Genomic DNA, 14,389 nt, shown 5'->3' with positions numbered 1-14,389 from the left:
GTAAATGAGACACAAGATTTAGTACAAATATAGGACATCTGAATAACATGATTAAAAATCTGATTACAAAGGGACAAATACAAAAACAATGCACCAACTATTTCAGAATTTATAATTTCTCAAGTATACACAGATCATTACCAAAAACTGACCATAAAAGTAGAGAACAACAAATTTCAGAAATTTTAAATCTAACAGTATGTTAACAAAACAACGTAATTAAGCAAGAAATCAATCACAAAGGGAAAATTCATTATGTTTTTTGGATATTTAAAATCACACTTATAAATAACCAATGGATCAAATAAAAAGTCATAATGGAAATTAGAAAATATTTTATAAAGAAAGAAGTACATAACAAAACTTGTAGCTTACATTAAAAGACGTATTTTGAGGAGAATTTATGGCCTTAAATGTTTATATGAGAAAAAAGACTTAAAAGTAATAAATGTAAGCATCCATCTTAAGAAATTAAAAAATAGAAAATAAATTTAAAGAAAATAGAAGAAAGGAAATAATAAAGAACAGAAGTTAATGAACTAATAAGACAAACAATAGGGAAATTGGTCCTTTGAAAAGACTAATAACAGACTAGAAAAAGAGCAAATCACTACTGATTCTGTGGACAGTAAAATGTTGATAGAATATTGTATACACCATTATTCTAAAAATGTTTTAAAATTTAGGGAAAATGGACCAATGCCACAAAAATATATATATTGAAAAGCATAAGAAGAAATTTCTGATTGTCCTTTTCCATTAAACAAATAAAAGCTTCCCTCAAAGAAAAATTGAGACCTAATTGGCTTCACTGGGAAGTAATAAATTATTCCAGATAATGAAAGAAGACAAAACGAATTGGAAAGATTTTTATAAAGTTTATATTACCTTGATACCAAAATCTGATTTAAAAAACCCCCAAGATTGGCAAATAATTAGCCAATCTCATTTATAAAAATAGAGTTAAAAAATATTTTAAACAAAGTATTGGTTAACTGAGACCAGAAATTTATAAAAAGTATAATATACCCTGACCAATTTGACAAAGCACATCCATTCCTGAAAAAACACTCTCAGTAATCCACAAATAGAAGGAAACCTCTTCATTCTGATAGAAAACATCTGGGAAAAACATGCAGCTAACATCATACTAACTACTGAGAGTCAGAATGCTTCCCCTAGTATGTGGAACAAGACAAGGATGTCCGCTTCACTGATTCCATTCAACAAATCACTGGATGTTCTAGCCAGTGCAATAAGGCAACAAAAATAAAGGGGGAAAAAAGCATGCAGCTTGAACAAGTAAAAAGGTCTTTATTTGCAGATGATCTAATTATCTATGTAGAAAATTGAATGGAATCTATAAAAAGGCTACTAGAACTAAAAGGTATATTTAGCACGGTTGTAGAATACTGGATAAACAAATAAAAATAAATTGCAGGACTTTTGGCTTTAGCCCTGACATGTAAAGAGCTTAGGAGCCATGATTCCCACTGTTATGGGGGAAATAAAAAGAAAGATGAATAAGCTGAGAATCAAAGACTTTTCATGGACATATCAGAGTAGTGAGTTGCAAGACAAATCACCACCCCAAAAACTGAAAAGTATGGCAAATTAGGAGACTTACAACTGAGATCTGCTTATCTAAAGCAGAAGTCACTGGAATTATAATTGGTTAAGAACATTTAAACAATAAACACCTCATCAAAGACATACAGATGGCAAATAGCAATATGAAAAGATGTTCCACATTACTTGTCATTAGAGAATTGCAAATTAAAACAATGAGATATCACTACACACTTATAATGGCTAAAATACAAAAATCTGACAATACCAAATGCCAACAAGGATGTGGAGAAACAGAAAGTCTCCTTCACTGCTGATGGGAATGCAAAATTTTACAGTCAATTTGGAAGAGAATTTGGCAGTTTCTTACAAAGCTAAATAAGTTTTTCTATATATGATTCAGCAATTGTGCTCCTAGGTATTTCCTGAACTGATCTGAAAACTTCTGTCCACACAATAACCTGCGCATGAAAGTTTATAGCAGCTTTATTCACAACTGCCAAAAACTGGAAGCAACTGAGATGACCTTCAATAGGTGCATGGGTAAACACAATGTGGTACATACATATGATAGAATATTATTCAATGGGAAGAAATGAGGTATCAAGGTATGAAAAGACATGGATGAACCTTAAATGCACATTACTAAGTGAAAGAAGCCAGTCTGAAAAGGCTATGTGCTGTATGATTTCAACTATATGACATTCTGGATAAGGCAAACATTACCTCAGCCAGGTGACCAAAGTCAAAATCAACAGTAATGAATCATATCAACAGGATGTACTCATGACATCCTGGGTATCTGTGTATACTAAGATGGCACTTTAATTCTGTGATCTTTCTCTCAAAAACATTACCCAACCTAATCATGAGAAAACCATCAGACAAACCCCAACTGAGAGATACTCTACAAAATACCTGATCAGTACTCCTCAAAACTGTCAAGGTCATCAAAAACAAGGAAAGTCTGAGACTGCCAAGAGAAGCCTAAGGAGACATGACAACTAAATGTAATGTGGTATCCTGGATGGGATCCTGGAACAGAAAAAGGACATTAGGGAAAAACTAAGGAAATCTGAATAAATTACAGACTTTAGTTAATTATAGTGTATCAATGTTGAGTCATTAATTTTAACAAATGTACCATACTAATGTAAGATGTTATTAACAGAGGAAATTGGGTGTGAGGTATGTAGGAACTTTTCACTATCTTCACAATTTTTCTGTAAATCTAAAACTGTTATATAATACAAAGTTTATTTTTTAAAAACAATCGTATTGCTATTTTTGTATACAAGCAATAAACAATCAGAAAGTAAAATTCTAAAATTCCACTTACAACAGCATCAAAAAATGGAAAATACTTAGGGATAAATCTTACAAAAGAAATGAGAGATCTATATGTATAAAACATTGCAGAGGGAAATTAAAGACCTAAATAAAGAAATGGAAAGTGTTCATGAGTGGGAGTTTTTCCCCAATCAAATCCCCAAGCAGGCTTTTGTGTTTACACTATGAAGCTAATTCTAAAATTAAAATAAAATGCAAAGGAACCAGAACAGCCAAAACAACTTTGAGAAAGAACAAAGTTGGAGGACTAACATTACCTAATTTGAGGATTTAAAAAAAAAAAAGACATCAGGAGTGTTGTATTGGCATCAAGATATATATATAGATCCACCAAACAAAATAGATGATCAAGAAACAGACTTACACATATATGGACAACTGACTTACTACAAAGGTACAAAACAATTCAGTGTAGACAAGTAAGGGAAGTTTTTCAACAAATGGTGCTGGAACAATTGGATATCCATATGCAAAAAACTGAATTTTGAGCTACACCTTGTACTATATACAAAAATTAACTTGCATAGATTTAAATTTAAGAACTGAAACTATAAAACTGCTAGAAGAAAACACAGGAGAAAAATCTCATCTTAGGCTTGACAACAATTTCTTTAAAAGAACACAAAAGCTGGATATAAATTTTAAAAAATCAGTAAGTTTTACTTAATCAAAAATCAAAAACATTTCCTCTTTAAAAGACACTTAAGAAAATAAAAAGGCAGGCCATAGACTGGGAAAAAAATATTTGCCAAACATATATGTACCTAACAAAGGACTTTTATCTAGAATATAGAGAGGATTTTTATGACTTAATACTATAAAAAACTCAATAAAAGTGTGCAAAAGTTTGGAACAGACACTGAAGAAGATATATGTATGGCACATAAGGACATGAACAGATGCTCAAAATTACTAGTTATTAGAGAAGGCAAATCAAAACCATAATACATACCTATTAGGATGGCTAAAACTATAAAGATACTGCATACCAAGTGTTGGTGAGGATATGTAACAACTGGCACTCACACACTGCTGGTGCAAATGTAAAATAAAATAATACAACCACTCTGGAAAACAGTTTAATGGTTTCTTCAAAAGTTAAACATATATCCATCATAAGACTCAGTCTTAGGTATTTACCCGAGAGAAATAAAAGCATATGTCCATACAAAGACCCATATAAGAATACTCATAGCAGTTTTATTTGTTATAGTCCTAAACTGGAAGCAACTGAAATATTTACGTGGTATATTCATACAATGGAATACTACTCAGCAATAAAAAGGAATAAACTATTGATTATATGTGACAACATGGATAAATCTCAGAATAATGATGCTGAGTGAAAGTAGCCCAACAAAAGAATATATACTGTATGATTTCACTTATATAACATTTTAGAAAATCCAAACAAATCTCTATGACAGAAGCCAAATCAGTGGTTGCCTGGGGAGGGCAGGGTAGGGGAGAGGTTAGAGGAGTACGAGAAGACTTTGTGGAGTGATGGATAGGGCCACTATCTTGAGGGTGGTGATGGTTTTACAGGTACATACACATGTCAAAACTTACCACACTGAACACTTTAAATATGTGTAGCTTACTGTACATATATCAATTAAACTTGAATAATACTGTTAAAAGAAAACAACTGTACACAAAAAACCTCTAAATTATTGTACATTTATCTGTTAGAATATTTTAATAAACCACAATAATGCTTTCAAAGAATTTCTAATGACATGTGTAAATGCTTATGGTATACAATTAAGTGAAATTGGCCAAATATATAACTTAATATAGGATGATATCAATTACATAGAAAGCTTTTATACACACAGATCTATTTCTGGTTAGAAAAATGATCTATATTAATAATAGTTTTCCCTGGGTTATGGAATCATGGGTGATTTAAATTTCCTGTATGCTTTTCTCTATTTTCCAAAGTTTTCTTTGTTGTCCTTCTTATTTTATTATTATTTTTATTTTACCTGAGTTTGCAATATCCTTTTAAGCAGGAAAGTAAAAAATAAATGAAGGGAAAAAATTTAAGTGACTCTCTGTCCTGACAAGTGATTCCAATATATGTACCACAGACCCGTGAAAGACCAAAGAGGGGATTCTGGGAATTCACATGTGAACCAAGTATTATCTGTAGATTTAATAATATACTTCATACTCATATGAACTATTATATTTCATATGTTCATAGATGCACTGAAATTCAACCTTACTGAATCTGTAGAATGTCTATTTCTCACATCAATAGATACTACAAGTAAAACACTAACATGGAGGTCTTCAAAAACTTATTCCCCTAAGTCATTGCCTGTAGGTTGCTTCAATTGGAATATCTTCTGCTACCTTTCTGCAATATGCAGAAAGTGCTAAGCACAGTACATGGCATTCAATTAATAGAAGTCCTATTACATGTTCCTATTTCTCTCCTATGGCTTTTATTACATGCTAAACTACCCCCTTCCTAAGCTACTATCAAACCGGTGCTTTGTGCTTTCTTATATCGTTCAGATCCCAGAACATAACTAAAGTTATAAGGTAAATTAAACAGTGAGGGCTTCCCTGGTGGTGCAGTAGTTAGGAATCCACCTGCCAATGCAGGGGACATGGGTTCGAGCCCTGGTCTGGGAAGATCCCACGTGCTGCAGAGCAACTAAGCCTGTGCCCCACGACTACTGAGCCCACGCGCCACAACTACTGAAGCCCGCAAGCCCTAGAGCCCATGCTCCACGACAAGAGAAGCCACTGCAATGAGAAGCCCACGCACCGCAACAAAGAGTAGCTCCCGCTCACTGCAACTAGAGAAAGCCTGCGTGCAGCAACGAAGACCCAATGCAGCCAAAAATAAATAAATAAAATAAAAAACAAAAATAAATTAAACAGTGAAATATCAAAGTCAAATATGCTCTTTACACAGAAGGGCTTTGTAAAAGCTACTTCAGCTAAACATTGAGGCTTTCTGCAAATATAAGATTAGTTAAGTGTGGCATTCCCAGTCTGTGACTGACCTTCAGGAAATCATTTAATGTCTGCTAAGGTGTCTACGACTGCTTCATAATAATCCTCTCAGAAAATAAAGTCAACAAATAACTTAATTATCACTATAAAATACACTACAAAAAGCAGAGCTATTATTTATAGTTAAACTATTAGTTGTTTAATGGTAATTGAGTTTACCTCAAAGAATTATTCTCTGCTTTTTGTCTGCCAAGTTCACTTTCGGTATCCATTGCCTTTCTTGCTAGTGATTTCATTTCTTTTTCCACAGTGGTTATGGTTTCCTTCATCAAAGTCATATTTGACATTTGCTCCATACGTTCATCATCGAGCTATACAAGCAGAATGACAAAGTTACTGCCATCACTAAAAACGTTTCAGTAATCTTCCCAAAGAGACATCCTCTCTTTGTACAAACCGGTATATAAGATTCACACAATGAGATGATCAGATTAGACTTGAACGTTGCAGGAGGCTGTATGGACAAGGCGACCGTGGAGCAGGAACTCAGACAAGCCACTGCACAGCTTCTCCATAAAGACTATCACAGTATACGCATCTATATTTTCAGTCTGGTTCAGCTGGACTATAGCACACACAGCTTATTTGCAAAAGGATTTCTTATTTGTTGCTCAGCATTAACAAATTACATATATAAAGTGGGATTATGACAAATAATGTTTTTCTCCTGTCTCCTGCTTTTTTAAAAACTCATTATAACAACATAAAACAGATGAATTCAGAAATATAATCAATTAAATTTGGTTAACAGAAAGTTGAATTCCCTTAATTCTGTTCATATAGTCAAAACATTTCAAATATATATTCATAGCATCTCAAATCCTTGATTAGTAAAAAGGTGATGTTTCACAGTTAAATTCAGTTTAAATACATTTCATTAATTGCCATTTCATTATAATTTTCTCTACCCTAGCTACTTTTTAGGTAGAATAAGCCAGTTTTTCTATCCCTGGCAATGTTATCATTAATGGAACAGGGAGATGAAAAAGTTGCTAAAATCCCTTAGAATGCATCCCTAATGGTTTTTTTAAAAGAACACACTTTGCAACCTAACACAAAAAAAGACTTTACTCACATTTTTTAGAAGGAAATAAATAATGAAAAAGTGACTATTTACACCATACATACTACTATAAATATCTTAGGATTACAAACACTATCATAAAAAACCAACTTCTCTGAACACAGAAAAAGGGGAAAAGGGGAAACCACTGAGAGTTTATAGCCGAAAGTGGAAAAGTGCTTTTTCTTTACGTTATGAACTGTACACTCCAGCTCCTCTATCCTTTGTTCCAAGTGAGCCTTCTCATTAAACGCTGTCTCTTGGGCAATCTGTTTAAAAAACAAAAACAAAACAGAGCGCTTTCAATGTCACTGCATTGTGTCTCACAAATGCTCGTATAGATAAAATTCTTTCAAACCTTTAGCCTTTCCCTTAGACTATCTCTTTCTGTGGTCATTCTTCTTAAATCAGTGAAGGCCACATCTCTCTCAGTCTCCACCCGCCGGAGGATGGCATGTGCTGTTGTTGATTTAGGAGATTTACAGCTTTTCATCATTTCTCGTCGAAGTCGGGCAATTTCTTCCTGTGCCTATTATTTAAATACACAGATAGACTTCTATTTAACAAGCTTTAGAACAGAAATAAATACAGCTATCTTATATCCAGCCAGTTAAAATGCAAACCTATATTAATATGCATATGGCAGGATAATGGTATAATTCTTTAATGAGTTTACACAAATAAATGCAAATGATGCCCCCATATGTAAATGAATGTCTACAAATAGAAGCTTGGTTTACAGTATCTTTGCCAAAAATTAAAAAAAAAAATTAATTTGGAAGCAGTCAATGAAAGAGACAGTGTTTCACTAAGAAATATATATGGTACTCCATCCATTTTTTTTTTTTAGACATTTTTTTTTAACATCTTTATTGGAGTATAATTGCTTTACAATGTTGTGTCAGTTTCTGCTGTATAACAAAGTGAATCAGCTATATGTATACATGTATCCCCATATCCCCTCCCTCTTGCGTCTCCCTCCCACCCTCCCTATCCCACCCTTCTAGGTGGTCACAAAGCACCAAGCTGATCTCCCTGTGCTATACGGCTGCTTCCCACTAGCTATCTATTTTACATTTTAGTGTATATACGTCCATGCCACTCTCTCACTTCGTCCCAGCTTACCCTTCTGCCTCCCCATGTCCTCAAGTCCATTCTCTATGTCTGCATCTTTATTCTTGTCCTGCCCCTAGGTTCTTCAGAACCATTTTTTTTTTTTAGATTCCATATATATGTGTTAGCATACAGTATTTTTCTCTTTCTGACTTACTTCACTCTGTATGACAGACTCTAGGTCCATCCACCTCACTACAAATAACTCAATTTCATTTCTTTCTATGGCTGGGTAACATTCCATTGTATATATGTGCCATGTCTTCTTTATCCATTCACCTGTCAATGGACACTTAAGATTGCTTCCATGTCCTGGCTATCGTAAATAGTGCTGCAATGAACCATGTCTCTTTTTGAATTATGGTTTTCTCAGTAGTGGGATTGCTGGGTCATATGGTAGTTCTACTTTTAGTTTTTTAAGGAACCTCCATACTGTTCTCCATAGTGGCTGTATCAATTTACATTCCCACCAACAGTGCAAGACGGTTCCCTTTTCTCCACACCCTCTCCAGCATTTATTGTTTGTAGATTTTTTGATGACGGCCATTCTGACTGGTGTGAGGCGATACCTCATTGTAGTTTTGATTTGCGTTTCTCAAATGATTAGTGATGTTGAGCATCCTTTCATGTGTTTGTTGGCAATCTGTATATCTTCTTTGGAGAAATGTCTATTTAGGTCTTCTGCCCATTTTTGGATTGGGTTGTTTGTTTTTTTTGATATTGAGCTGCATGAGTTGCTTGTATATTTTGGAGATTAATCCTTTGTCAGCTGCTTCGTTTGCAAATATTCTCTCCCATTCTGAGAGTTGTCTTTTCATCTTGTTTATGGTTTCCTTTGCTGTGCAAAACCTTCATTAGGTGCCATTTGTTTACTTTTATTTTATTTCCATTTCTCTAGGATGTGGGTCAAAAAGGATCTTGCTGTGATTTATGTCATAGAGTGTTCTGCCTATGTTTTCCTCTAAGAGTATTATAATGTCTGGAGTTACATTTAGGCCTTTAATCCATTTTGAGTTTATTTTTGTGTACGGTTTCAGGAATTGTTCCAATTTCATTCTTTTACATGTAGCTGTCCAGTTTTCCCAGCACCACTTATTGAAGAGGCTGTCTTTTCTCCACTGTATAGTCTTGTCTCCTTTATCAAAGATAAGGTGACCCTATGTGTGTGGGTTTATCTCTGGGCTTTCTATCCTGTTCCATTGATCTATATTTCTGTTTTGTGCCAGTACCATACTGTCGATTACTGTAGCTTTGTAGTATAGTCTGAAGTCCGGGAGCCTGACTCCTCCAGCTCCGTTTTTCTTTCTCAAGATTGCTTTAGCTATTGTCTTTTGTGTTTCCATACAAATTGTGAAATTTTTTGTTCTAGTTCTGTGAAAAATGCCATTGGTAGTTTGATAGGGATTGCACCGAATCTGTAGATTGCTTTGGGTAGTATAGTCATTTTCACAATGCTGATTCTTCCAATCCAAGAACATGGTATATCTCTCCATCTATTTGTATCATCTTTAATTTCTTTCATTAGTGTCTTACAGTTTTCTGCATACAGGTCTTTTGTCTCCTTAGGTAGGTTTATTCCTAGGTATTTTATCTTTTTGGTGCAATGGTAAATGGGAGTGTTTCCTTAATTTCTCTTTCAGATTTTTCATCATTAGTGTATAGGAATGCAAGAGATTTCTGTGTATTAATTGTGTATCCTGCTACTTTACCAAATTCATTGATTAGCTCTAGTAGTTTTCTGGTAGCATCTTTAGGATTCTCTACGTATAGTATCATGTCATCTGCAAACAGTGACAGTTTTACTTCTTCTTTTCCAATTTGGATTCCTTTTATTTCTTTTTCTTCTCTGACTGCCGTGGCTAAAACTTCCAAAACTATGTTGAAAAATAGTGGTGGGGGTGGGCAACCTTGTCTTGTTCCTGATCTGAGAGGAAATGGTTTCAGTTTTTCACCACTGAGAACGATGTTGGCTGTGGGTTTACTCCATCCATTTTGTGATAAATTTGAATTCAGCACAATTCAGGTAGAATACTGGTTTAAAAAATATCATAGTGTTCCAGTCTTTCTGTCCAAAATGCATATGCCATTTCCATGTCCTGGCTACTTTTACCCTGACAGAAAGGCCCATCAATCCTTACTGACAACCCAACAAACTCTTTACACACTTGTTCAACAACCATCCTCGGGTTCCAAATCTATTCCATATCTACAGATGATTTCATATCCTACTTTTTGAATCCTACTTTTGTTTCACATCCTACTTTTTTTTGAATACCACCCTCTCCACTGGCTCTTTCTCTGCTTCTTCAACCATGCACATGACTCCCATATCTTGAAAAACTGTCACTAAATCCTGCTGCCCCATTTACCATCAAATGTCTCTTTTTCCTTTGACAGGCTTTTTTTTTTTTTAAGTGCCATGGATTGTACATCTTGCCTGTTCCTTACCTCCCACTCTCTCTCCCCAATCTAACCTGGCTCCCACACCCACCACTCTGCAGAATTTAACGTAATGACCTCACCAAATCCAATGGCCTCTTCTCAGTTCCTGTTCTTGATATTTCGGCAACACTTGCCATTGCCTTCAACACTCTCCTTGAGATTCCTTCCTTCCTTGGGCGTATAACACTGTTCTGCCCTAGATTCCTGTCTTCTTTATCTCTTTCAAAGGTTCCTCGACCAATTGAATAAAACTTCCCAAGATTCCATCTTGACTTCTCTGTTCCTCTATTTATAGCTTTCTCATTCAGAAACTTCATCCATTCTGAAGGCTCAAAACAAATGACTTCTCAATCTACATACTCAGCTCTTGCCTCTCTCCCCACTCCAGTCCCACATTTCTTACTGCCTGATGGCAGTTACTACCTGATGTACCACCATCATCTTACTCTATCTCTCTGAAACCAAACACATCTTTTCCCTCAAATCACCGATGACTTTCCTGTTTCTTTTTCTATTACCACAATTCTTCAGTCATTCAAAACAGAACTTCAGTGATCTCCATTTGTCCCTCCTTTGTGCTAAAATCAAATTTTGTTAAGTCTTCCTTTTCAGTGTCTTTTGCATCTGTCCCTATCTTTATTTCCACTGATAGCACCCTAGATTAGTCCCTTAATGCTTCATGCATGGACTACTGTTAACAGCCTTCTAAAGAATCCATGGGGACTTCCCTGGTGGTGCAGTGGTTAAGAATCCGCCTGCCGATGCAGGCGACACGGGTTTGAGCCCTGGTCCGGGAAGATCCCACATGCCGCAGAGCAACTAAGCCCGTGGACCACAACTACTGAGCCTGCATGCCACAAGTACTGAAGCCCGCGTGCCTAGAGCCTGTGCTCAGCAACAAGAGAAGCCACAGCAATGAGAAGCCCGCACACTGCAATGAAGAGTAGCTCCTGCTCACCGCAACTAGAGAAAGCCCATGCTCAGCAACAAAGACCCAATGCAGCCAAAAATATAAACAAATAAATAAATTAATTTTAAAAAAAAAGTCTATGGTTTCCCCCTCCTCCAATTCTCCTGAAGGAGAAATTGTTATATAAGATGATAACATAGAAAGATTACATAGAGATAATAAAGAATTGTTACCAGATTAAAATTGTAAAAATGTAGCTTTCATCATATTTCTTCCACTTAAAAAAAAAAAAAAAAAAACAGAATGTCCATTGCTTATAAGAAAGCAAAGTATAAACCTCTTATAGGGCCCACTGAACAGCTTCTACCATGTAGTCTAGAAATTGGCAAACTATATATAGTTCACAGGCCAAATCCAGCCTGCCTCCTATTTTTGTAACTCTGTAAGCTGAAAATGTTTTTTATATTTTTAAATGGTTAAAAAAAATCAAAACAAGATGAATATTTCACAACAGGTAAAAAGAATATGAAACTCAAATTTCAGTGTTCATAAATAAATTATACTGGAACACAGCCAAACTCATTCATTTGTATATTATCTATAGCTGCTTTCACACTACAACAACAGAGTTGAATAGCGGTGTCAGAAGTCACATGGCCTGCAAAGCCCAAGCTACTTCTTATCTGGGCCTTTACAGAAAATGTTTTCAGACTCCTGCTCTAGTCTAGTCTACCTCTCAAGCCCTTACTCCACTGACATATACTTTTATTCTAGTCATAAACTGATCCATTTATGTACTGACTTTCCCACCTTTATCCGTTGCTTCATACCATTCCTTTAGTCTGGAATGTCCTTTCTTACCCCTTTCAAGATAAAAGAAACCCCATTCATCCTTCAGGACTCAAACTCCACATCGTCTAGCAAAGATCTTGATAACCATAACTAAAAGTACTCACCTCTTTTATTTCTTACAATATCTTCTAGACTACTTACGCTAAAGTAACAAAAAGTAAATACAAGACAATATATTTTATCTCCCCAACTATATTGCAAACATAGAAAACAGTGTCTGGCTTATTTTTTCTATCTTTTAGAGTAGCAAGCCCAGAACCCTGCACTTAGTAGCTGTAATTCTTAATAAAATTTGATATTTTAAAACTAAATTATATTGGTGATATATGGGGTTTATTATTTGTTGAGTCAAGAAGCCATTTGATTAATAAGGGTTATATAATCTTAAGCTAAAAATAGAGATAAACTACAAACTGATTTTACTCTCTAAATTAAATTATACGGCAATTCCTAAAGTGATTGACAGTACATCAAAGTGATGTGTTTGTATTTTTTCACCCCCAAGTCCAAATTTTTTACCTTGAACTCACCACACCCTATCATTTAACACTTTCCCCATTTCTTATTCCAAAAATCAGACTATTTCTATGCATGTATATGAGCTTTTTCGGATATGGGGATAACGTGTGTGTGTGTGTGTGTGTGTGTGTGTGTGTGTGTACACATACACAAATTCATCACATTTCATTCAGAATATCATAAGAACAAAGGCAATTCCCAAATGTTAGATAAATTTGATTGACAGATTTAAGCATTCTCATAGAACTTAAAGAATTACCTATCTCTAGAATTGAATGTTAGTATTTACGTATTTTGTTCACTTATAAATGTTTACCTGCTCATACAGAAGAAAGGTCTTGTCTCTCTCAGATGTGAGAACCTTGACATTACCCTGAATTTCTGCCAAATGACGCTCATATTTTTCCAGCATGCATTTGAGTTCTTCACGGTCTCTTGTTGTCTTCAAAAGCTCTACATCACAGTTTGTACCCTACAATTATTACATAAGAAATCTGAATAAACAACAAGGTCCTTCTGTAGAGCACAGGGAACTATATTCAATATCCTGTGATAAACCAAAATGGAAAAGAATATGAAAAAGAATATACATATGTATAACTGAGTCACTTTGCTATACAGCAGAAATTAAACAGAACATTGTAAATCAACTATACTTCAATAAAATTTTTTTAAAAAGAAATCTGAAATTATTCTTTGACATGTGTTACTGATAGAAAGGTGCTACTGATGGGAGCACACGATCTCTAGTTAAGCAAATATGACAATATAATGAAATGATGAAAAAAGTTTAAAAATCGCCTCTCTTTTAAACAACTTCATCCCAAATTGCTCCACATTTGTATGATTACCCCCAACCACTACTAATGCTGGGGATAAAGGCCAATTTCAACGGTCCACTGTGCTATCAAAGAGAGCTCTGTCTCTCATCCTCCTTGGTACACCAATTCATGCCAAATTAAAAGGAATTATTTCCAGATTAGATAAATCAAAGAATAAAAGTCACTGAGCAACAAACTCCAAAATATTTACAAGTTTCCAAAACCTACCCGGGAAGATGGAGAAGGGCGTCTTGGGCTTTTAGATCTACTTCTGATCATCTTTCTCAAATTTTGAGCTTCTCTCTTGTAGTATTCTCTGTCTGCTTCTAAAGTTTTGACAAAGGAATCAAGTCTGGAAGGAGATTTATTTTGTGCTTTTTCAGTCTCTAAAATTATCTTGCCAAGGAGGAAAAAATTAGGCCATTATTTCAAGCTAAACTATAGCATCATTTTCTAAATGAAAGTTGAAAGCAAACAGGATCCTTAAAATAATAAATTTGGTATTTTGAAAATAATTCAAAAAATAATAATTCATCAATACTTTTTCAAAAGCAGTTAGATACCTTTCTTTTCCAGCATTTCTGAATGTAATGTATTTTTATTTCACTGAAAATGTCCCTACATTTACTCAATAACTTTGAAGAAAAAATAGTAAAGAAATTTCAGAGAGGCCAGAATTGTTTCTTGTATCAGATCTAGTAACAAATCCTAGAAATG

At 34.7% G+C, this 14,389-nt stretch overlaps 1 protein-coding gene across 7 annotated transcripts in view; it reads right to left on the bottom strand.

Annotated features, from left to right (window-relative positions):
- TSGA10 (testis specific 10) overlaps positions 1-14,389 on the bottom strand; it is a 110,601-nt gene that overhangs the window by 65,864 nt on the left and 30,348 nt on the right. For 6 of the 7 annotated variants that reach the window (XM_059942743.1, XM_059942739.1, XM_059942738.1 and 3 more), the window contains exons 5-9: positions 13,901-14,068; positions 13,168-13,323; positions 7,374-7,544; positions 7,207-7,284; positions 6,112-6,263 (exon numbers count right to left, since the gene is read on the bottom strand). In XM_059942743.1, coding sequence (XP_059798726.1) covers positions 6,112-6,263; positions 7,207-7,284; positions 7,374-7,544; positions 13,168-13,323; positions 13,901-13,951 — 608 coding nt within the window. In that variant the 5' untranslated portion in view covers positions 13,952-14,068. The remainder of the gene's footprint in view (positions 1-6,111; positions 6,264-7,206; positions 7,285-7,373; positions 7,545-13,167; positions 13,324-13,900; positions 14,069-14,389) is intronic. The other variant, XM_059942742.1, reaches the window with a different exon arrangement.

The sequence above is a fragment of the Balaenoptera ricei genome, chromosome 13 (assembly GCF_028023285.1).
Source record: "Balaenoptera ricei isolate mBalRic1 chromosome 13, mBalRic1.hap2, whole genome shotgun sequence".
NCBI classification, from domain to species: domain Eukaryota; kingdom Metazoa; phylum Chordata; class Mammalia; order Artiodactyla; family Balaenopteridae; genus Balaenoptera; species Balaenoptera ricei.
This window is presented reverse-complemented; position numbering and strand designations above follow the sequence as displayed.